Genomic DNA, 26580 nt, shown 5'->3' on the forward strand with positions numbered 1-26580 from the left:
TTTGCTGTTTATAGCCTGCAAAGTTTGGGAATTTGATTGCAAAATTTGTTTTTTTTTTGGCAAAAAACCGACATGTCAGCATGAACATCGGATTTGACAACGACAATATCTGAGATGCTGGAAAATACGGAATTCCATCAAAAAGGGGAAAATGATGAGCACGAATGCCCAATCTCATAACAGAGAACTAGGTTTTGTGTTCCACAAAATATTTAAAAAACAACAAAATCGCACTGCCTGATAGTAATAGTAATATAATGAACAACAAATGGCCCTTCTCTCTCTCTTTCTCTCTACCTTTCTCCCCTCTACTCTCTTTCTCTCTACCTTTCTCCCCTCTACTCTCTCTCTCTTTCTCTCTACCTTTCTCCCCTCTCTCTCTCTCTCTTTCTCTCTACCTTTCTCCCCTCTCTCTCTCTCTCTCTCTCTCTCTCTCTCTCTCTCAAACACACTCACTCTCTCCCTTTGCTCCCTCCCCCCTCCCCCTTCCATCTTTCTCCACCAACACAACCAATCTCATAAGACGAGGCCTGATATAATGCCTACAGCCATATCACAATAGTATTTAGTCGTCTCATTCGGCGCTGCCTCCCAGGATCTGGAATAAGCCTCCAAGACTTCAAGAAGAGAACATCTGGCTCTTGGAGAACTCCTGAAATTAATTAATGAAAAAAAATAATTTTAAAACATATAATACAATAATTTTTTTAATTTAAAAATAAAAAATACAGCGGATTCTGCATAAAACCAACACTCTTAGTCAACTTCTGCATAAAACCAACACTCTTAAAGTCAACTTATGCATAAGGTCAACTTCTGCATAAAACCAACATTCTTAAAGACAACTTCTGCATGAAGTCAACACTTCTCATTGATCTCAACTTATTTGTTGTTCATATAAATGTGTTTCATTTGATAATGAATAAAGTCGCCCAATCGACACAAGACAAACTTACTTGCTGTGAATAATGCAAGTTCTCACTCGATTCATCAAACTTTTCATTTTGGCTTCCTCGTGCTGCTCCAGCAGTCGTCCTACGTATTGTAACTGGAATGGAAATGATGAAAGAAAATATATATTGTTACAAAAAATGTAAATGATGTATAAACAAAGATTGTAACTGGAATGGAAATGATGTCAAAATAACATTGTAACTGGAATGGAAATGATGTCAAAATAACATTGTAACTGGAATGGAAATGATGTCAAAATAACATTGTAACTGGAATGGAAATGATGTCAAAATAACATTGTAACTGGAATGGAAATGATGTCAAAATAACATTGTAACTGGAATGGAAATGATGTCAAAATAACATTGTAACTGGAATGGAAATGATGTCAAAATAACATTGTAACTGGTTTCACTGCTGATGGTTTTCCTCGGATCCGCGGGATGAACAAAAGAGAAAAATGTAGATGCATGGCGCTCCATTTGATCTAGGCTTCTATATATAGCGTTGAATGGACAATAGGATATAGATAGTATGCGCTTGGCTAAGACACTCACAACATTGCCATTCGGAAGTATAACGGACCAACACACAAAACTATGTGTAACCTTGAGCGTTTCTAGTCTGGTGAATAGCTTAGTGATAATTACTCATATAATTGGATGGCAAACAAAAACAATAACAAAGACCTGAGTGACGTCAACTTCGTTCTATCTATAGATTGTAAACACTTGGGTAAAAAGCTCACAACATTGCCATCCGGAAGTATAACGGACCAACACACAAAACTGTGTGTAACCTTGAGCGTTTATAGTCTGGTTAATTAGTGATAATTACTCATATAAATGGATGGCAACACAAAAACAATAACAAAGGCCTGAGTGACGTCAACTTCGTTCTATCTATAGCTTACTACCCATTGGACAGGACATCATCTACAGCAAAGTATTTTCTACAAATCTAACAGGCCAAATGGAATAAGGGGATCCCGATAGTTCAGTTGGTAGAGCACTTGCTTCACAAGCAAAGGGACTATGATGAAATCTAAGTAAAGTTGAGATATTTTTTTCTAACCCCCCAACCCCCGTCCCTCCATCCAGCAGTGATTGGGTAACTGGATCTGTTAAGTCTGGTGGAAAATATTTCACGACACATTAGCATCCTATCCAAAGGGTATCAAGCAATTACTATCGTCCATTTCATGCTTAGAAACCGGAATAACCTTTGATCCGAAGCGAGACCATATAGCAACTGATTTTGACCAGGCACTTATTTTACACCTGAGTACGAGGAGAGAAAGTGAGTAAAGATTCCACTTTGTGCCACTCAAAGCGGGACTCGAACCCTGGACCTCCTGCTTAATACCACTAGTCCACCTAGCCCCAACTTAGAACAAGAAAATCTGTAACATGTGCGGCTATGTGGTATGACACTCACTTTCGGATCGGAAGATCCTGGGTTCGAGCCTCACTCAGCACATAGTTGAGTCCTTGGAAAAGACTCTTTACTCACATTCTCTCCCATGTAAAATGAATACCTAGCCATCAACAGCGTTGTTTCTGTCCGAAAAAATTGTAATATCGCCTAACAGTCTCCATGTCCCGTCCTACATGTGAAGTGTTGCTGTTGGCCAGGGCCCCCTGTAAAACGCTTTGAGCATGTTTAGTGGATATTGGATATTGTGCTATATAAAGCTCAATTGATTTTTTAATTATTTTTTTGTAAGGCTCGAAAAGGTGTAGAACAGACTTGCAAGAATGGATCTGGACATTGGTTGTATATATATATATAAGAAAAAAAAGCGTGAAAACTTGCTAAAAACTCTACGGTGGATGCCAGTTTGAGCCAGCTATTTTTTTTTTTTTTTACCACGGTGTATAAATAAATAAATAATAGGCCTACTACGTACATGATATGCAAAGATATCACACGAGTCGTCGTCCAATCCGTCCACATCTCTGGAGTCGAGTCCGTCGTCATCTCCGTCTGCGTCTCCTCCAGTGACTCCAATCACCAAACCCAGACAGTCGAAGATCGGACCAATGAGTGGCTTGAAGACTTCCCCCGATGTCGTCCTCATGATGTTGAAGATCTCACAAAGGAAGGCCAAGAATCCGTTGTAGTGCTGGGGACTGGTAGCTAGCTAGAAACATATAATTAGAAGAAACAAATAACATCAGCAGTCCTAAGTCTAAGCTCTACGAAAGATCTGCTGTGGTCCCTACTTTCGTTTCCCATAACTTTCATTCCGGGGACTGATGACGCAATACATGAAACAAAAATAGTGACCCCAGATCTTAAGTAGTGACCAAACTTAGATCTAAATCGCTAAAACTTACCTTAAAATTCCCAAAAACGTTGCAATCCAAGTCCAAAATTTTTTAAACGTTTACGATCTGTGAATTTGCAATGGCAAAGCGAAAACAAAAATCCAACAAACAAGAACAGGAAATACTACAAACGGATATTGAAAGTAAGATTGAAGTGATTCCTTACAATCTTGTACACTTCGAATACCCATGGATTATTTGTTTGTCCTTGCTTCAAAAATCCTTATATTTTTTTATTGAGAATTTCTTTATCCAGCAAATTTACATTATTTTGTGCATTCTACACTGAAATCATTAATTTTTTAATATCATCGCATCAACTATTTATGTTTTAAATAATAAACTCGCCTTCTTTATAACCCGAATAGTATTCGAGGTACAAGAAATGGAAATGGATTGACTCATCAGGACCCCTTTATTTTGTGGGGGCCCCATAATTTCGTGGGGGGGGGGGGGGGGGCTATAATTTCGGGTGGGCCCCATAATTTTTTGGGGGCCCCATAATTTCGTGGGAGGGCCCCAAACACTTTTGATCCATTTATTTTGCCACAGAGAGCATATATGTATTGCTTTTTCGGGGCCCCAAGCTACAGCTTGTATAGCTTATAGGTAAATCCGGCCCTGTTTGTCAAAGGATGTGTATTGTGTTTTGTCAAAGGATGTGTCCTATTGTGTTTTGTCAAAGGATGTGTATTGTGTTTTGTCAAAGGATGTGTCATATTGTGTTTTGTCAAAGGATGTGTATTGTGTTTTGTCAAAGGACGTGTATTGTGTTTTGTCAAAGGATGTGTATTGTGTTTTGTCAATGGATGTGTATTGTGTTTTGTCAAAGGATGTGTATTGTGTTTTGTCAAAGGATGTGTCATATTGTGTTTTGTCAAAGGATGTGTCCTATTGTGGTTTGTCAATGGATGTGTCCTATTGTGTTTTGTGAAAGGATGTGTCCTATTGTGTTTTGTCAATGGATGTGTATTGTGTTTTGTCAATGGATGTGTATTATGTTTTGTCAATGGATGTGTATTGTGTTTTGTCAATGGATGTGTATTGTGTTTTGTCAATGGATGTGTCCTATTGTGTTTTGTCAATGGATGTGTATTGTGTTTTGTCAATGGATGTGTCCTATTGTGTTTTGTCAATGGATGTGTATTGTGTTTTGTCAATGGATGTGTATTGTGTTTTGTCAATGGATGTGTCCTATTGTGTTTTGTCAATGACACGGTGTTTTGTCAATGGATGTGTCCTATTGTGTTTTGTCAATGGATGTGTCCTATTGTGTTTTGTCAATGGATGTGTCCTATTGTGTTTTGTCAATGGATGTGTCCTATTGTGTTTTGTCAAAGGATGTGTATTGTGTTTTGTCAAAGGATGTGTATTGTGTTTTGTCAATGGATGTGTCCTATTGTGTTTTGTCAATGGATGTGTATTGTGTTTTGTTAATGGATGTGTATTGTGTTTTGTCAATGGATGTGTCCTATTGTGTTTTGTCAATGGATGTGTCCTATTGTGTTTTGTCAATGGATGTGTATTAATATTGTGTTTTGTCAACGGATGTGTATTGTGTTTTGTCAACGGATGTGTATTGTGTTTTGTCAAAGGATGTGTATTGTGTTTTGTCAATGGATGTGTCCTATTGTGTTTTGTCAATGGATGTGTCCTATTGTGTTTTGTCAATGGATGTGTCCTATTGTGTTTTGTCAATGGATGTGTCCTATTGTGTTTTGTCAATGGATGTGTCCTATTGTGTTTTGTCAATGGATGTGTATTAATATTGTGTTTTGTCGACGGATGTGTATTGTGTTTTGTCAACGGATGTGTATTGTGTTTTGTCAATGGATGTGTATTGTGTTTTGTCAACGGATGTGTATTGTGTTTTGTCAAAGGATGTTTGTCAATGGATGTGTATTGTGTTTTGTCAATGGATGTGTATTGTGTTTTGTCAAAAGATGTGTATTGTGTTTTGTCAATGGATGTGTATTGTGTTTTGTCAAAGGATGTGTCCTATTGTGTTTGTAATTACCTTCATAAAGAACATTCCACTGTATCCTTCTCTCAGGAATTCTCTTTCCTGTCCTAACATCTGGAATGTGATGACTTATGAGTCTTCGCTTGGCATCTTTTCAAGTTGCGGGTGGTTGGATGGGAGCATCACCCTTGAATCATACACCTATGATGTTCGCATGGGTGTACGATCCGATAGTGATGTCGTTTCTTCTTCTCTTTACTAGCCTATCCTGCTTCTTTGGTTTGTGATTGTATTATTGACAGGGGATTTTTTTTTTTTCTGTAAATCTTCTGCCTGTTCTTGGTTATTTATAATTTAGCTTATGATATCTTTAGGTTATGATTTAAATTTACATTTGTACTATTTTTGCTAGATTGCTTGTTTTTTTGTTTCAGCGGTCTCTCATATAACCTCAATTGTGTTGGAAGAGACCTAAAGCAACAAACAAACAAACAAATCTTTTCAAGTTGAGGGTTTATTTTCATAACTAATTTGTGGCAATCATCAGACAAGCATGGTGCTTATTTCATTGTTTTGTTTTTTTTGACACAACACCCTCAATGTCTTTTCTCAGATGAACTCTTCCTCCCTGACCTCCCATAGTGGGCAGGGAGGTACTTACTGTCTTCTATTCCCCTACATCTGGTTTCCAACATGCGTTCTGTCTTTGTCTTGGAATGAGATTACTTGGTTTTGTCCTGGCCCTGGCCGGATGCCCTGACTGGGAGGGAAACAGTCAAATGTATAGTTAGTTTTGGGAGATGGTATTTTTTTCCTTGTAAATCATCTCTCTGTTGTGCACTGTATTATGGTTTGTTTATGTACTATATATGATTTGTAAACATTTGAGTGTGTTCCTCTTAGTTTGGGACTTGTGCTTTTGTCTGGATGAGACTTTTAGGTGATCTCAAACTAAGTACACCGATGGTGTGCTCTTGGAATCTACATCTGTTCCCTATTTGAACCAGTTCCCCTTTGTCTGCCTTATTCTTGGTGGATGCTTTAATTGTAATTTTAGAACTGTTTACTATCCCATTTTCTTCCTTTTTACTGGCGCTGATGTGACCTTAATGTGTTGCAAGCGCCGTAAAAACCTTAAAAACAAAATAAAAACAGTTTATAGTCTGGTTAATAGTTTAGTGAGAATCTCTCATAAACACGGATGGCAAAAAACAATAACAAAGACCTGAATGACGTCATCTTCGTTCTATCTAGTTGTACAAGTTTTATCAGCAGAAAAACAAATCTCTGCATTAATTTGTTGTTTCTGGCATAATTTCACTTTTTGGACATTTTTGGGGCATAATTTGTGAGGAAAATGGCATTTTCCTGTACAGTTCCAGTTACAACATATTTAAAATGTAGGAAAAAACGAAAGAAATGATTTTTGATTTTAGAAAGAACACAAATTCCACGAGTCCACTCAAAATTAACAATCAAGCTGTTGAGCAAGTTTCGGTTTACAAATATTTGGGTATTTTAAATGACAATAAATTGCAGTGGCATTTACAAACCGATACTGTTATCTCTAAATTGAACAAAAGAATGTATTTTATTCGGAAACTCAGAATTTGACCTGGGGTTCCTGAACTCCCATAGTGGGCAGGGGGGTACATACTGTGTCTTCTATCTCCTTATATCTGTTTTTCCAACTTGCTTTCTGTCTTTGTCTTGGAATGAGATTACTTGGTTTTGTCCTGGCCCTGGCCAGAGGCCTAGCTGGGAGGGAAGCAGTCAAATGCATATTTATTGTTTTGGGAGATGATATTTCTTTCCTTGTAAATCATCTCTCTGTTATGTATTATTATATTTGTTATTTTGAATATATAATGTAAGCATTTGAGTGTATTCCTCTTTGTTGGATTTTGTTCTTGTGTCCGGATGAGAGATAGGTGATCTCAAACTAAGTACATTGGTATGCTCTTGGAATCTACATCTGATCCCTATTTGTTCCCAGTTCCCCTATGTCTTTTTCTTTGGTGCTTTAATTGTAATTCTAGAACTTTTTACTGTCCCATTTTCTTCCTTTCTACTGGTGCTGATATAACCTAAATGTGTTGCAAGTGCCGTAAAACCCTTAAAAACAAAAAAAACAAAACAGAATTTGACATAGACAAAACGTTATGCGCCCTTTTTTATGGATCCGTTTTGGAGACTTTTTGTATAACAGCATGGTGTGGAAATGCCAGTATTTGCGACATTTAAGAATTGATCTGATAATTGATAAAGCCAGGAGTTATACCCACCCAACTGTTCAAGAGATTTTGTCTAAGTAAAATGGAGAAAGTTATGAAGGATGGCGATCAACCCCTTCACAAATATATTAAGTTCTCCATGAGGAGCCGTCGCCTTATATCTATAAAAACAAAGACAACACGTCACCTTAATTCATTTTTGCCACATGGCGATCGAATTTTTAACGCGCAACTGTGATTTAAATTAAATACTATTTTTTAAATATACACTCACAAGTTCGGACTTTGATCAAATTAATATATAATATATTTTTACATGTTTGTACATTTGCATATATAAATGTATACATTGTCGCCATAGTTTCTCAACTTTGTGTTTATACATTTTTATGCATGCCACGTCTGTACTGTAAACGAATTTCCAGTTTTTTGGATGAATAAAGTATATCTTATTATTATTATTATTATTATTATTATTATTATTATCATATTATTATTATTATTATTATTATTATTATTATTATTATTATTATTATTATTATTATCATTATTATTATTATTATTATTATTATTATTACATTTCAGGTTGGAAGTCTCCATAGTGGGCAGGAAGGTACGTACTGTGTCTTCTATCCCCCTATATCTGTTTTCCAACTTGCTTTCTGTCTTTGTCTGAATGAGATTACTTGATGTTGTCCTGGCTGAGAGGAAAACAGTCAAATGTTTAGTTGGGAGATGATATTTATTTATTTATTTCCTTGTAAATCATCCCTTCTGTTATGCACTGTATTATGTTTTCTTTATATTATATATGATTTGTAAAACATTTGAGTTTATTCCTCCTAGTGGGGACCTGTCCTACTTAAATAGTGTGCTCTTGGAATCTGCGCCTGTTTCTTATTTGAACCAATTCCCCTTTGTCTTACCTTTTTCTTGGGTGCCTGGGTGGGGATCCTGACCTCCCATAGCGGGCAGGGAGGTACTTACTGTGTCTTCTATCCCCTTATATCTGTTTTCCAACTTGCTTTCTGTCTTTGTCTCGGAATGAGATTACTTGGTTGTGTCCTGGCCCTGGCCGGAGTCCTAGCTGGGAGGGAAACAGTCAAATGCATAGTTATTGTTTTGGGAGATGATATTTTTTTCCTTGTAAATCATCTCTCTGTTATGTATTAATATTTTTATTTTGAATGTATAATGTAAGCATTTGAGTGTGTTCCTCTTTGTTGGATTTTGTGCTTGTGTCTGGATGAGACTTGTAGGTGATTTCAAACTAAGTACATTGGTGGTATGCTCTTGGAATCTACATCTGATCCCTATTTGTTCTCAGTTCCCCTTTGTCTTACTTTTTCTTGGGTGCTTTAATTGTAATTCTAGAACTTTTTACTATCCCATTTTCTTCCTTTTTACTGGCGCTGATATAACCTAAATGTGTTGCAAGCGCCGTAAAACCCTTAAAAACAACAAACAATTTCTTTGGTGCTTTAATTGCAATTCTAGAACTAGAACTTTTTACTATTCCATTTTCTACCCGTTTACTGGCGCTGATATGACCTTAATGTGTTGCAAGTGCCCTAAATCCCTTAAAAACAAACAAACAAACAAACAAAAATTCTGATTTTTTAAACCACTAGGTACCCAAACAGTCCAAGATGGCGACAGGTGGTGATACTGGTCACTGGTCAAAAAGGAAGGGCGATAAAGAAAGAAAGAGAAAGTGTGTGTGAGAGAGGGGTAGAGAGAGATTCATAAAATCTGGTTGGATATCCTGATTCGTTTGGGGTCAGTGTTACTCCATGTATTCATGGTTATAGATTTATCTAACGCATATTTGTTTTTATTCTGGTTGAGTTCTGACAATAAAAATACCTTATGACATCATTAGACAAATAAATAAGAACTTTGTCAGCCTGTCTTATTCATAGCGTTCCATAATGATACACAATTTAAGTGCCTACCAAAAGTCCTTCCGTGGCGTAATAATCACCTCTTTTAACTCTAAAAAATACAGTAGACTTTAATTCATAATCAACAAATTGGTGACTTTTGGTATTTACAACAATTACTGCAACAACACAGTTTGTGGTGACTCTCGTTTGTGAGAGAAAACTTTTCTGTACTCAAAGCAAAGGCTACGAGGTCCAATCTAATTACAATTTGACGATCAACTGGAAACTTTTTAAAAATTATGTCTTCTTTATTATCTATTTAGATACATTGGGGAACCTTTACAGTTCACTTTTGCGATTCTTATGAGCAGAGAATACAACTCAAATAAAATTTGTGCCAAGTGTTATAGACCGTCTTTATTTAGTAACTCACTTCTGTAACGGTCAACTCACTCAAGTCCAATCTTGTTTTTACAATTTCCTCAATTTTTGTCTTTACTAATCTCTCTCAAATAGCATCTAATGTAGGATATTAAGAATTATCTCTTTAAAAAATTATGAGAAATTAAAATACTTAATTTGCCAAAATTTTCAGGATTTTGCAACAAATCTCTCTCAAAACTAAAAATAATAGGCATATATCCGTCATTAAACCATTTGTAGAGAATGATTATATGCTGAAGAACGCCATAGGAGAAAACTGTCTGCATCATAATTTTAAAATGCGAACTATGAAGCTTTGAATTAGCGTTACAGGAGTGAGACAATGTAATGGGATTCGAATCCTAACCCGCCAGCATATGAAGCCAGGAGAAAATTAAGCTCCAACATTATAGGAAATGATTGAGGAGTAATCAACATAAGTGGTCACAAGATTTGACCCAATTTGATTGAAACTCCGAAAATAAAATTTCCCCCTCCTCATTGGACAAAAATTTGAAAAACGCCCACGTGTGAGAATTTGATAACACTCTCATATACACATCCATTCCAAGCCCACATGTGAGAATTTGATCATACTCTCATACACACATCCAATCCAAGAATAACATATTTAAATATTAAGGAATATTCTACAGATAGAATGCGTTAGGCTAAGCATGAAGCTCACAACATTGCCATCCGGAAGTATAACGGACCAACACACCAAACTCTGTGTAACTGTAACCATGAATGTGAAACCCTTAAAATCAAACAAAGGCCTTTCTCGTTCATGAAATAAGTATGTATTTTTAGGAAAATTAACCGCAAAGTTTTTGCAAATTTTGCTGTTTATAGCCTGCAAAGTTTGGGAATTTGATTGCAAAATTTGTTTTTTTTTGTCAAAAAACCGACATGTCAGCATGAACATCGGATTTGACAACGACAATATCTGAGATGCTGGAAAATACGGAATTCCATCAAAAAGGGGAAAATGATGAGCACGAATGCCCAATCTCATAACAGAGAACTAGGTTTTGTGTTCCACAAAATATTTAAAAAACAACAAAATCGCACTGCCTGATAGTAATAGTAATATAATGAACAACAAATGGCCCTTCTCTCTCCCTTTCTCTCTACCTTTCTCCCCTCTACTCTCTTTCTCTCTACCTTTCTCCCCTCTACTCTCTCTCTCTTTCTCTCTACCTTTCTCCCTCTCTCTCTCTCTCTCTACCTTTCTCCCCTCTCTCTCTCTCTCTTTACCTTTCTCCTCTCTCTCTCTCTCTCTCTCTCTCTCTCTCTCTCTCTCTCTCTCTCTCTCTCTCTCTCTCTCTCTCTCTCTCTCTCTCTCTCTCTCCTCCTTGCTCCCTCCCCCCTCCCCCTTCCATCTTTCTCCACCAACACAACCAATCTCATAAGACGAGGCCTGATATAATGCCTACAGCCATATCACAATAGTATTTAGTCGTCTCATTCGGCGCTGCCTCCAGGATCTGGAATAAGCCTCCAAGACTTCAAGAAGAGAACATCTGGCTCTTGGAGAACTCCTGAAATTAATTAATGAAAAAAAATAATTTTAAAACATATAATACAATAATTTTTTTAATTTAAAAATAAAAAATACAGCGGATTCTGCATAAAACCAACACTCTTAAAGTCAACTTCTGCATAAAACCAACATTCTTAAAGACAACTTCTGCATGAAGTCAACACTCTTAAAAGTCAACTTCTGCATGAAGTCAACACTTCTCATTGATCTCAACTTATTTGTTGTTCATATAAATGTGTTTCATTTGATAATGAATAAAGTCGCCCAATCGACACAAGACAAACTTACTTGCTGTGAATAATGCAAGTTCTCACTCGATTCATCAAACTTTTCATTTTGGCTTCCTCGTGCTGCTCCAGCAGTCGTCCTACGTATTGTAACTGGAATGGAAATGATGAAAGAAAATATATATTGTTACAAAAAATGTAAATGATGTATAAACAAAGATTGTAACTGGAATGGAAATGATGTCAAATAACATTGTAACTGGAATGGAAATGATGTCAAAATAACATTGTAACTGGAATGGAAATGATGTCAAAATAACATTGTAACTGGAATGGAAATGATGTCAAAATAACATTGTAACTGGAATGGAAATGATGTCAAAATAACATTGTAACTGGAATGGAAATGATGTCAAAATAACATTGTAACTGGAATGGAAATGATGTCAAAATAACATTGTAACTGGAATGGAAATGATGTCAAAATAACATTGTAACTGGAATGGAAATGATGTCAAAATAACATTGTAACTGGAATGGAAATGATGTCAAAATAACATTGTAACTGGAATGGAAATGATGTCAAAATAACATTGTAACTGGAATGGAAATGATGTCAAAATAACATTGTAACTGGTTTCACTGCTGATGGTTTTCCTCGGATCCGCGGGATGAACAAAAGAGAAAAATGTAGATGCATGGCGCTCCATTTGATCTAGGCTTCTATATATAGCGTTGAATGGACAATAGGATATAGATAGTATGCGCTTGGCTAAGACACTCACAACATTGCCATTCGGAAGTATAACGGACCAACACACAAAACTATGTGTAACCTTGAGCGTTTCTAGTCTGGTGAATAGCTTAGTGATAATTACTCATATAATTGGATGGCAAACAAAAACAATAACAAAGACCTGAGTGACGTCAACTTCGTTCTATCTATAGATTGTAAACACTTGGGTAAAAAGCTCACAACATTGTCATCCGGAAGTATAACGGACCAACACACAAAACTGTGTGTAACCTTGAGCGTTTATAGTCTGGTTAATTAGTGATAATTACTCATATAAATGGATGGCAACACAAAAACAATAACAAAGGCCTGAGTGACGTCAACTTCGTTCTATCTATAGCTTACTACCCATTGGACAGGACATCATCTACAGCAAAGTATTTTCTACAAATCTAACAGGCCAAATGGAATAAGGGGATCCCGATAGTTCAGTTGGTAGAGCACTTGCTTCACAAGCAAAGGGACTATGATGAAATCTAAGTAAAGTTGAGATATTTTTTTCTAACCCCCCAACCCCCGTCCCTCCATCCAGCAGTGATTGGGTAACTGGATCTGTTAAGTCTGGTGGAAAATATTTCACCGACACATTAGCATCCTATCCAAAGGGTATCAAGCAATTACTATCGTCCATTTCATGCTTAGAAACCGGAATAACCTTTGATCCGAAGCGAGACCATATAGCAACTGATTTTGACCAGGCACTTATTTTACACCTGAGTACGAGGAGAGAAAGTGAGTAAAGATTCCACTTTGTGCCACTCAAAGCGGGACTCGAACCCTGGACCTCCTGCTTAATACCACTAGTCCACCTAGCCCCAACTTAGAACAAGAAAATCTGTAACATGTGCGGCTATGTGGTCTTGTGGTATGACACTCACTTTCGGATCGGAAGATCCTGGGTTCGAGCCTCGCTCGGCACATAGTTGAGTCCCTGGAAAAGACTCTTTACTCACATTCTCTCACCATGTAAAATGAATACCTAGCCATCAACAGCGTTGTTTCTGTCCGAAAAAATTGTAATATCGCCTAACAGGCTCCATGTCCCGTCCTACATGTGAAGTGTTGCTGTTGGCCAGGGCCCCCTGTAAAACGCTTTGAGCACGTTTAGTGGATATTGGATATTGTGCTATATAAAGCTCAATTGATTTTTTAATTATTTTTTTGTAAGGCTCGAAAAGGTGTAGAACAGACTTGCAAGAATGGATCTGGACATTGGTTGTATATATATATATAAGAAAAAAAAGCGTGAAAACTTGCTAAAAACTCTACGGTGGATGCCAGTTTGAGCCAGCTATTTTTATTTTTTTTTACCACGGTGTATAAATAAATAAATAATAGGCCTACTACGTACATGATATGCAAAGATATCACACGAGTCGTCGTCCAATCCGTCCACATCTCTGGAGTCGAGTCCGTCGTCATCTCCGTCTGCGTCTCCTCCAGTGACTCCAATCACCAAACCCAGACAGTCGAAGATCGGACCAATGAGTGGCTTGAAGACTTCCCCCGATGTCGTCCTCATGATGTTGAAGATCTCACAAAGGAAGGCCAAGAATCCGTTGTAGTGCTGGGGACTGGACTCCATGATGTCTTTCCGAACTGCCGATGAAATCAACGATCACGTAACACAACACGGACCTTTGACTCACTCAACCCTAACACCGACTGGTACCCCATGACTATACACATGGGTGCAAGCAACTGGACCTCAAAAAGCCTGCAAGTCTACTTATGACCAGACATATAATATGAAAAAGCCTGCAAGATTCACGGACTTACCTCGTCATTTGAAGTCTTGTTCTCATGGCTCAGCATCTAGTCTTCATAATAGTAGTCCACAATTGTTGTATGTTTAATCCAAAGGTTGTAATGGAGAAATTTGTTAAGTTTCTTGTCACAAGTTGCACAATTTTAAAATATTTTTTAAAAAACAACAACAAAAAAACCAATCAAATCCAAATCGCAAAAAGCCGGCGACGTTTTTTTCGGTAATCCAATGGGCAGGCAGTCCGGCTATAGTCGGCACTCTTGCACCCATGCTATACATGTTAATTGCATGTTAATGGTAGTTGAAGAAAAATATCTATAACATGCTCATTTTTAATACATTTTTTTCCTGTTTTGAAAAGTCGCAAAAATCTCTAGGATTGAGTGAGTTAAAATCAGAGCTGCCAACCCTAGCCCGTGTAAATGTGTACAAAAATGATCCAAAAATGAGTCAGATTTTGAAAAAATGCATACAATCTTGCAAAAACTATAATTAGCACTAAATTTGATGACGGGCAATTAGACCATACTAGTGATGTATTAACTCACTCAACCCTAACACCGACTATATCCGTAGTTTACCCGGGGTTACTTTTACCCCATGACTATTTATTACATTTTTATGAGACAAATTATAGGCGCCGTCAGATTTTGAAAAAATGTGTATAATCCAGGAAAAACTATAATTAGCACTAAATTTGATGATGGGCAATTAGATCATATTTGTGATGTATTAATTGATTATTTAAATTAATGAATAACTTACTATTTATAGACAATATAAATAGCATCCACTTCCAGAATCCACTTATAAATCTGACATGACCCACCCAGATAATACTGTATTGAACTCCCTATATGAACGTCCAGGTCAACAAACTGATTCAAGTGTTTAAGTACACGTAAAGTGTGTTTGGCTGTTAAAATGCTTCAATAATTTTATAAAATTGATAATAAGTAGACGCCAAAGCAAAATGTCTACAATGAGAAAAACTGGGTAAGAAGAATACGCATTTTTTACTTAAGGTTGGCACCACTGTTAAAATCATTTATTGTCATGTGTTATGGTATGTGAAAGATTTAAGATATAGGAAAAGAGGGTTATAGTCTTATACACACACACATACACACACATACACAAACACAAGCATATACACACACACACACAAGCACATACACACACACACAAACACACATTTATAGTCTTGATGCGTGTGAGTTTGTGAATTAAGTTTAAACTATGAGAATGACACTGTTACTGTTTGCCTTGGTCCAATGAATGAGATGACTGTTGAGGACTTTTTGTCTCTGATGTTTGTTTTCACATTCACCTTGATTGACCTTTACCGTCCTTGACACCATAGGCTAGGAGTATGGGCCAGAAAATTTGGGCTATAAAATTGGTTTTGATGTAACCGGCACATCATCAGTATGGAAGCAGAAATTATTACCTTAATTAATTTCACTTGATGAATGCCACGATCGTGGATACTGACTAGCTGTGTAAAACCTCGAATTGTTGGAAGAACATTAATCTAAGATTTAATCAAATTTAATGCTCTCCTTAATCAACCCTTACAATCATCATCATCATCGCCGTTGTCATAGATTTCATTATTTCATCAATAGTATTATTATCATTATCATCATCATCACCATCATCGTCATAGATATTCATTATTCCATCATCAATATTATCATTATCATTATTATCATCATCAATCATTATTATAATCATCATCATCAACCATTACTATCATCATCACCATCACCATCATCACAAGATCAATAATGTCATTACTCCCAGTCTTACTTTTGTAATCTGCCTGCACCAAGGACAAAAGACAGTTTCGAAATTTTACGTTGCCCACTTCAATGTCGGTCAAGCGGTCACACATCTCGGCCCCTCTTTTGGCCAGACTCGTATCCTCCATGCATCTAAAACATTAGAAAATATCATGTATATATCAAAAAAGAGAAATCAATATAATCTAAAACACGACTTACCAGGATAGAGAAGGATGGAAACTGTTTGTCTGTGGCCTATACCCTGACCCAGGGTGAAAAAGGCAATGATGATGATGATGATGACTTACCATCTGAAAACGATTTGACTTCAATGTGATGCAGTTTCTGAATTCCATTTACTAGTTGAGAACCGATGTGGCTATGTGGTCTGTGCAGCTATGTGAATGGCTTTGCACTTTAAACAGCTTGTCAGCCGTCTGGAAACTGATCACGCCTTACATTGGACGCATTTAATAAGAGGGGAGACAAACCTCCACCCATTTCATCGGCTATGTGGTCTAGTGCTATGACACCCGCTTTCTGATCGGAAGGTCCTGGGTTCAAGCCTCACTCAACACATAGTTTGAATCCTTGGAAAAGTCTCTTTACTCACATTCTCTCACCATAATCAGGTATAAAATGAGTACCTGGCAGTTAACAGCGATGTCTATGTCGGAAAAAAATTGTCATATCGCCCAACAGGCGTCAGGTCTCGTTCGACATGTTACGTGTTGATCAGGGACCCCTTGTAAATCCCTTTGAGCACATTTAATGGATAATGACCTATATAAAAGCTCAAACTCAAACTCAATATTTGAGAAGAATAAAAAAAAATGTGTTATGAAGAGACGACACATCTGTTGTCAGAGGTGCCGATTCAGGACGTAAACATTTACTTTTTTAAAATAATAATTGAGCTTTTATATAGCGCAATATCCACTAAACGTGCTCAAAGCGCTTTACAAGGTGTCCGTGGGCTAACAACAACATTTAACATTTAGGACGGGACATGACACCTGTTAGGCGATGTTACAATTTTTTTTCGGACAGAGACAACGCTGTTAACGGCCAGGTACTCATTTTACACCTGAGTATGTGAGAGAATGTGAGTAAAGAGCCTTCTCCAAGGATTCAAATCTGCGCGGAGCGAGGCTCGAACCCAGGACCTTCCAATCCGAAAGCGAGTGTCATATCACAAGACCACATAGCCGCACAATTTACTGAACGTTTCCGCAAACACTGAGACAGACCCATTTATGAACACGGAACTCCAGTAAAAGGACTTTATGTACTTATTTTTTACCTTTTAGCAGTAGCAGGTGACTGGAAAATATAAGATAAGATAAGATATACTTTATTGATCCTTGTGTGAAAATTATAATTCTGTATCGCAACACAATTCTGTAATATATAAAAGAAGTATCAAATGTTAATAAATTAAATAAAACTTGACAAAGAAAATAAAAAATCTTAAAAAGTACAGTGGAAAAACAAGCGGATATATTATGGTGACGATGTGTCGGTTATACTCATAATAAAAGTCTTGTCCAATATGAATAAATAATCACATGAGGGTTTATAACATACTGAAATCCTTTTAACACACGCAAAAGCGAGGACGAGAGACGCATGCGCACAACCAACATGACGTTCTCTCTCTAATAACTTTTCCACCGGTGACGTCACAGACTATGGGTGACGTCCAATCAAGGGACGCTACTCTTCCGCTAATCTCATTCCAGGCCTAGAAGTGATTCAGGAAAATATTTTTCCCTGCTTTTTCCCGGTTTTTTCCAGGCTCTAGGGAAAATTTTAAGGTAGTAATTTTCAAGCATATTCATCAATTCTAGACCAGTTACCACTACCTATATATATATATATATATATATATATATATATATATATATATATATATATATATATATATATATATATATATATATATATATATATATATATATATTTAGAGAGAGAGAGAAAGAATCAGAAAAGAGGGAGAAATTATTGACTCGTAGTACATATTACTATAACAAGCCATCCAGTATCTACTAAGCCTACACCATCCGTGGGGAAAAAAAGGAAAAAAAAAAAAAAAAAAGAGAGAGAGAGAGAGAGAGAGAGAGAGAGAGAGAGAGAGAGAGAGAGAGAGAGAGAGAGAGAGAGAGAGATGTGAGTGAAAAAGAGAGTGGCTGAGACTGAGAGAAAGAAATATATTGACTCTGGCTATTAATACTTGGACGTTTTCCTGTAAAGTCTAGGCCTCCTACAACATGCAAAAAAAATATTTAAAAAAAAGAGAGAGACAGATAGAGAGAGAGAGAGAGAGAGAGAGAGAGATGAGGAGAAAAGAGACAAAGAGAAGAGAAATCAATAGAGAGAAAAAGACATTTGAATATTACATACTATGAGAGAGAAAGTAGCGTCCAAAGACGTGTGGCCTACTTATTGAATTGCACATGAATGAAATAAAGCTAGTTAATCTAGAGACAGACAAAACAAACTTAGTACAAATTACAATGAGTAAACGACCTTAATCTGCCATCTCCAAATAATTGAATAACAAGTCACGAAAATTAATTAAAGTAGCCTAAGGATGTTGACCGTCTTTATTAGCTTAGCTAACAATCGCATTCATGACCAAGTCAAAAACACACAAAAAAAAACAAAAAAAAACACACACTCACACACTACGAAGATGAGGGGAGGGATGTGTGTTTCTAGCACTCTTGTCTTGTCGACAATGATGAGTCGACTGAGTGAATCAAGCGTCTTTAAGTCTTCGACCAATCACAGGCTATCTAACCGAACCGGCTGGTCGAAACAAAGACGCTTCTCGCCGTCGATGTATTACGCTATTGTTGTGCAAGTGGCACCTTTTTGAGAAGGCCTAAAAGCTAAAAAATAAAAGTAAAAAATATAATTCTGAGGAATTTGAAAGTCACATTGCTGAAATCAGCTTGAAAAAAGAAGAACATTGGTCTTTGATTCATAAAAATCGGTTGAAAACCAACTGTTTTACGAATAAATTCGATTTTAAAAATTGCTTTTGTTTATTTTAGCTTTTTAAAGCAACTTTTTTATTTATCGGTCGATTTTCTTGATTTTTATATCATTCTTTATATCTCAAAGAGACGAGATCAGTGATATACTTTGTTTGTTTCAAATGTAACTACAACATAATTTGTTTTTTTTTACTTATCAACCGTGCCTGGATAATTTATTCAACAACTGACGCAACTATCCCATTGCCGTCTTCCAGTGTTTCAGCGATGACTCTCACTATAATTACGTCATGCACAGGAAACATGGTAATAGTCTGTGTACTCTACGAATGCGGACCGGACTTTGCTGATTGGGTCGATCGTCATAACATAGGGCCTCGTAGTGTGAGGAAACCATAAGAGGCTGCTGCCATGCTCTAAGCCGATCGTTCGCAGGTTGGGTAATGATTACGCGGAAGAATATATGTTGGGTTGTTGTTCACCTAAATTTTTCTCACGGCTTTTTCCCGGCCCCAGACAATTTTCACCGATTTTCCCGGCTTTTCCCGGTCGGGAAATTTCAAAATAAAGTTCCCGGCTTTTCCCGGTTTTCCCGGCCCACTTCGAGGCCTGTCATTCCCTATAAGGAAAATTTTCAGCCTTGTATTTAACTATTACTTTACTGCATTGTGTCAATTAAGAAAGATCGAGACGATTCGTTTGAACCACCAAAGATCAAAATCACCCCATAATAAAGTCTGTAGGTGAACGCAAATGAATGTGAGTGGTCAGATAGCGACTCCCGAGGTCATGGTCAAATGAAGGACCAATTATTTGCCCCAGGAGATTATCTAAATAATCATTCGAATCAACGGGTGACAGAATTTACCCTTGATTAAAACAACGTTTGCAAGTAACTAGTACATCAATTTGTAAATTTAGATTTGCCAGGTAATTCCGTGCTCGTTGGCAAAAATTTAACACGGGCTGTACAGAACAATGTTAACCCCCAACCAACATAAAGAACTAAACAAGTGTGTATGAAAGGTGCCAGACAAAGCAAGAAAGGAAAATACAAGAAGAAAAAAACATCCCAAAAAATCAGTTGACCTCAACTGGTGATCGAACCTCAGACCTTCTGATTACCGGTCAGACATTCTACCATTACACCACAGAGGCTCCCTGATAGTTGAGAAAATTTTAATACCTGACTAGTAATCAGAGTTCGACAAATAGATGATGCCAAGTCTGCAAAGATAGATCATCATCAAGCCCCACTGCAACCTCCTCGTGGTGTCGAACGGTAACAGGTCAAGCTGGCCAACTGCAGAGGGCGACAAGAATAGGCAATGGCAAACCATTCTTGTAACTTTGCCGAGTTAACTGCATGAATAAGTCCAAAAAATAGCAATACCAAAGAAAGCAGGTGCAGTCAGATGCGAAAATTTTAGAACTATAAGTTAATAAGCCACATCAACAAAATACTGTTGCGTATAATTATCAACAGGCTAAGGAATAAGATTAACCCCGAAATCGCAGAAGAACAATATGGATTCCAACCTGACAGAGGGACAAGGAACGCAATATACCTCCTCCGTGTTTTAAGTGAAAGAGCTATACAGGTTCAGACCCCACTATACCTCTGTTTTGTCGACTACAAAAAAGCTTTTGATAGAGTACGCCACGAAGAAATACTAAAACAACTGCACTCCATTGGCGCTGATGAGAAAGACCTCAGACTCATGCAAACATTATACTACACCCAGCAGGCATCTATCAAAATCGGAAACTCTACAGGAAATTCCATTCCTATTAAGAAAGGAGTCCGTCAAGGGTGTGTTGCCTCACCAGATCTGTTTAATCTATACCAAGAAACAATCATGAGGGGCATAACTAATATGGAGGGAATAAAAGTAGGAGGTCACAACATAAATAATATAAGATACGCAGACGATACGGTACTCATTGCAACATCAGAAATCCAACTTCAAAAGATTGTTGACAAAGTGGTAGTAGATAGTGAAGCCAAGGGAATGGAAGTGAATATCACCAAAACGGAATGCATGGTAATACAGAAAAACCCCGAAAACAACAACACCTGCAATATAACGATTCACGGCGAGCAACTTACCAACGTAGAAAGTTTTAAATACCTAGGTTCAATAGTGACAACAGATGGAAGATGTAACCGAGACATACGAGCAAGAATAACTCAAGCCAAACAGGCCTTCATGGACCTGGGAAACATTTTGAAAAACAAACAGATGTCGTTCGGGATTAGATTCCGAGTCTTGAAGTGCTACGTGTGGCCAATCTTGTTATACGGATGCGAAAGCTGGACTACAAATGCAGAAACACAAAAGAACATTGAAGCTTTTGAAATGTGGTGCTTGAGAAGGATGCAGAGAATATCGTATACTGCACACAAAACGAACGAAGAAGTGCTAAAACAAACATAACAACAAAGGAAACTAATGCCCTTAATAGCGGATCGACAACTATCCTTTTTCGGACACATAGTAAGGAAAGATAAAAATGAATACCTGGCAAGTTGTGGAAAAATACCTGGTAAACGCGCCCGGGGGAGACAAAGAAAAACACTCATAGACCAACTGAAGGGCTTCACCAACCTAACAATCCAAGAGCTGTTTGAAAAAGCAAGAGACAGGGAGGAATGGAGAGAGATAATTCATGCAGTATCCGAAGCCTGGACCAGGCATGGAACCTAGAAGAAGAAGAGTAATCAGAAGGTCTGAAGTTCGATCCCCAGTCAAGGTCGACTGACTTTTTGGGATGGTTTTTTTCTTGTATTTTTCATTATTGCTTTGTCTGACACCTTTCGTACACATTTGGTCAGATCTTTATCTTGCACCGGTGCCGGCTTCTTAATTTCTGAATCTCCATCTGATATTAACCCTCAACCTTTAACCTTTTATTTAAAAAGAAAATAAAAAGACGCCTCTTACTTCTGGTAGATGGCACATGCTATTGTCTTCACATCTTTCTCTGACCTCACAAAGTTTTCGGCAAGGACGAGCACTTTCTTGACATCGTACTGGTCACTGTACGTCCGAGAGTCTTGGAGTATGGTCTGGATGTCATCGACAGAAAGGGTTGCCGAGTCTTTGCTGGGGGATGATGGGGCTGCTGACGGCGTTCTTTTTGTGCTGCTTGTGTCTGAGTCTTCTGATTTCTTTTCATTGAAACAAAATTGTTTTTCATTATGAGTGGCCAATCGTTTTAAAGCGTTGTTATTATTATTATTATTATTATTATTATTATTATTATTATTATTATTATTATTATTATTATATTATATTATTATATATATTATTTATTATATATTATTTATTATTATTATTATTATTATTATTATTATTATATTATTATTATTATTATTATATATTATTATTATTATATTATTATTATTATTATTATTATATTATTATTATTATTATTATTATTACTATTATTATTATTTCTATTATTATTATTATTATTATTATTATTATTTCTATTTATTATTATTATTATTATTATTATTATTATTATTATTATTATTATTATTATTATTATATTATTATTATTATTATATTATTATTATTATTATTATTATTATTACTATTATTACTATTATTATTATTATTATTACTATTATTACTATTATTATTATTATTATTATTATTATTATTATTATTATTACTATTATTATCATTATTATTATTATTATTATTATTATTATTATTATTATTATTATTATTATTATTATTATTATTATTATTACTATTATTATTATTATTATTATTATTATTATTATTATTTATTATTATTATTATTATTATTATTATGACTATTATTACTATTATTATTATCATTAATATGATCAAAGTGAAATGCTTTAATTGGGGTCATTTTGACTTAAAACTCAAATCGTCTTCATTTGGTCCATACAGACATAACAGTTATTTGTAGATTGAACAATAGAAGCTTTTTTTGGAAAACGCATATCGTCATGGTTGCAAATGTATATACGATGATGAAGATGATGGTGATGGTAAGGATGATGTTGATGAAGGTGATGATGATGATTAATCTGGAATAATAAACTACAATCAAAATCGGGAAAATAAATAGATAGTAATGAGTGAAATCTGAAATGGGAATAAATATTGGGAGAGCTGGTGTTGTGAATAGTTAAATATGCTGAAACTGCAGAAAGTCAGTGTAGGTTACCTTCAAGTCGTCTGTGGTTTGTTCTCTCCCAGCTAAACCCCCTGGAGTGGTGGTGACGTCAGAGCTAATCAGACCACGCCCCCTTGCTCTACCTCTACCTGTCATCTTGGATTGTTGCTGCCTGTTGCTACTTCCTCTCCTTTAGACAAAAAACACTAAAGTTCATCAATATAAAAAGAATTTTTTTAATCATGGTATTTTCCATAATAACAATTTTTGTACCATTAAATACTGCTGCTGTTCTTGCTATTGCTACTACAACTAGTACTATAATCTGATCCAAGACCCATGCGCACGGAATACCGCAAATTCTTCCACAGTTACAGAATGTGGTGCCATGATTTTGTGCATGAGGGCTTATATTTTAAGTGACATTACAAATTTTGAATACCGATAGTGATAGACCAAACAGTTTTCTCACAAGGCCAAATTCTTTTGATCTTTTCATTGTTGGCAATAAAACATGACTCAAACTTTAAAATGTTTACAGTAATGGTTAGTTGATTCCCTTTCCCGTGGGGAAAATAATCATAACAAAGTTGCATTCAGTGGAGTAACTTAGCAAATAGTTTTGTGTTGTTTGAAATAGTCTAATATTAATTATAATAGATAGCATTGATCTAGTATTTCACAGTGTTGAAAACAGGCTCACAACCTTTCTACTATTTTGGTCCTGATTTTATTTGGACATCGTGTTACGTTGTTCATTTATATCACAGTTACTTTGACTGACTTTTGGAGAGTTTTAACTCTTTTCTTTTTAATTTCTATCTGGACTTCCAATTGATCCATGATTTTGTCTTTCTCGTCAAATAAATCGGGTTTAGACGGCTTGTTGACCTGTTGTTAGTCACAACAATCGTACTTTTGATTTGCATTAATTTTATGCAATTATCAATAATTAAAATATTTCAAAGAAAAACAAACAAAAACTATACTGCCACATGAGACTATTCAGACTCCAGTCAGAATAACCGCATATATATATATATATATATATATATATATATATATATATATATATATATATATATATATATATATATATATATATATATATATATATATATATATAATATAATATATTTTGATGCGTGGATAAAATTGGGTATAAATAATTTAGCTCTGGATAATTAAAAAATTAGAAATTTGTAAATCGAAATTCCAGTGATAACACGTGATTTAATATCTTAACTTTTTAATAAAATTGAACAACGGTTTCAGGTCGCAAAATCCATATAACAGCAAATTCAAATAGAAGGACATTTTTCAGCTTTTTAATTTAAAACTTTAAAAATAAAATAACTTTCCTTCTGCTCATCTTGTTTTCAAAGTTTTGGTAGAATTGGAATCGTGTTGAAAAGTACTTTATTATGATATAGGTTTCATTGAGCTCAACTCAATTTGCATTCGTTTTACCAAAGTACCTAGTAGTTGTAGTTGCATTATTTTTAGATAAGAAGAAGAATTCTGGGAAACCTTAAAATTCAGCACACATTCCACTCTTCCTATATTGAATTCATCAAGTATGTTGATTTCTGGGAGACCTTCCAAAAGCTCCTACATACCTGGATACCTAGATACCTGGATACCTCTGTATAGAGCTTTTAGACGGTGTAGTCTCCTTCGCTCCTCCTCATCTATTAATGGTTGGACCATTTTTATAATTGAACTTGTTTCCTAGGGTGTTGCTTATCTCCAACTCTGCTTTGAATTTATTCAAATTTTTTGCTGATACTGTGGTTTCTTGCAGTTTATTCCAGTTATTTACAATTCTAGATGAAAAAAAGTTCCTTCTTTCATTTGTTTTAAAACGTTCTATTTTCAGTTTTTTGCTGTTTCCTTGTGTCTGAATGTTCTTGTTTGGTTTAAGGAATCCTGCCTCTACCCTGTCTATTCCCTTTACTATTTTATATGTTTGGATCATATCTCCCCTTCTTCTCCTGCAATCTAAGGTCGGGAGATTTAATTCTTTCAATCTCTCACAGTAGGTTGTGTCTTTCAGGTGTGTGATAAGTTTTGTTGCTCTCCTTTGCACTCTTTCCAAACAGTCTTTGTCTCCCTCAAACTTCGGATACCATATGCAGTTAGCATATTCCAGCTTTGATCTGACCATAGTCTTGTAGATGGTAGTCATGTGTTTTGTTTTCAGATTCTTGAAATTTCTTTTCACTATCCCCAGTATTCTTTCTTTTTTTATAATGTTCTAGTAGGGGGGTTGGGAAGAGGGGGGGGGGGGGCTTTTTTTTTATTTTAAAGCTTCCCCCCTCCCAAACCCCCTGCCCCTACTCTAGAACATTAATTTTTTTTTTTTTTAAAGAATACTGGGGATGTAGGAGCTTTCGGAAGGCCTCCCTGATTTCTTAATCCCGATGATAATGACGATTGCGTTTTTTCTGATTGATTGACTGTTACGACTCAGTCACAGCAGAGTCAAGTCGTCAGTGACAGCAGAGACTGAGTGAAGTGAGACTCGAGACTCAGCAGTCAGAGTCAGAGAATTGAGATTGAGAAATCAGCGAGTTGAGTCAGTGACTCAACGGATCAAAATCAAAATGAAACATTGGTACTAAAATAGAAGCCTGGATTGTGACTTTAAAACTAACAAATTATCTGTGCCGTAGTCATAGATCTGTTGAAAATTCAAATTTACCTCTGTGACTGTGTCTGTTACTTCCAGATTAGAAAGTGAAAGGGGTGAGCGATAGAAGGTTCGTGTTTCGTTATGAAATCAAACAATTCGTTAAACTTTTGCAAAAATGCTACAAAGCAAAAGACGAGTATATGAAATAAAGAAACTGATAAACTGACCTGTCCATCATATGCGATGGGAAAAGTACCCCAAAAAATTAAATTAAAAAGTTCAACTTGGGGGAATAACATTAAGATTGGCATAAACCATGAAAATAATACCTAATGTGGAATAAGACCTGATTATTTTGTCTTTGGGTGCCCGTGATCGAAATCAAAGGAACACCAATAAATTATATTAAAAATCCCGGCCTGTCAAATAAAAACACGATGTAAAATAACAATAAATTATATAATAATATACTTAGATTTATTATAACATTGAAAAAGGCACAATCATGATGTTAATAATGAAACAAAGTAGAGAGCATCACCCTCAATAATAATAATAATAATAATAATAATAATAATAATAATAATAATAATAATAATAATAATAATAATAATAATAATAATAATAATAATAAGAGGAAGAAGAAGAAGAAGAAGAAGAAGAAGAAGAAGAAGAAGAAGAAGAAGAAGAAGAAGAAGAAGAAGAAGAAGAAGAAGAAGAAGAAGAAGAAGAAGAAGAAGAAGAAGAAGAAGAAGAAGCACGTCATTAATGTATGCAGGACAATGAGATTGCAGTGATTTAAAATCAATAGTATCTAGATATCTTATTTTCTACACGTTTCCGAACGGGAAGCCAGTTGAGTTCTCTT

General features: G+C 35.9%; 1 protein-coding gene across 1 annotated transcript; it reads right to left on the reverse strand.

Moving 5' to 3' along the window:
* Positions 1–456: 456 nt before the first annotated feature.
* Positions 457–25853, reverse strand: LOC144960436 (uncharacterized). Its single transcript, XM_078893518.1, has 11 exons — positions 25782–25853; positions 23129–23267; positions 21862–22088; positions 15940–16064; positions 13711–13958; positions 11625–11716; positions 11230–11334; positions 10699–10747; positions 2864–3097; positions 957–1048; positions 457–652 (listed from the first exon to the last, which is right to left on the reverse strand). The coding sequence occupies exons 2-11, from the start codon at positions 23231–23233 to the stop codon at positions 517–519; spliced, it is 1413 nt and encodes a 470-aa protein (XP_078749644.1). The 5' UTR covers positions 23234–23267; positions 25782–25853; the 3' UTR covers positions 457–516.
* Between the last annotated feature and the right edge of the window lie 727 nt (positions 25854–26580).

The sequence above is a fragment of the Berghia stephanieae genome, chromosome 15, assembly GCF_034508935.2.
Source record: "Berghia stephanieae isolate SIO BIC M18660-M18661 chromosome 15, UCSD_Bste_1.3, whole genome shotgun sequence".
NCBI lineage: Eukaryota > Metazoa > Mollusca > Gastropoda > Nudibranchia > Aeolidiidae > Berghia > Berghia stephanieae.

Coding starts and splice junctions, on each gene's coding strand:
- LOC144960436 (XM_078893518.1), bottom strand. CDS start 23,233: ATGACAGGTAGAGGTAGAGCAAGGGGGCGTGGTCTGATTAGCTCTGAC. Junction 10,748..11,229: donor AATACTATTGTGATATGGCT/GTAGGCATTATA, acceptor CGTATTTTCCAG/CATCTCAGATATTGTCGTTG. Junction 1,049..2,863: donor GTGATATCTTTGCATATCAT/GTACGTAGTAGG, acceptor TTTCCATTCCAG/TTACAATACGTAGGACGACT.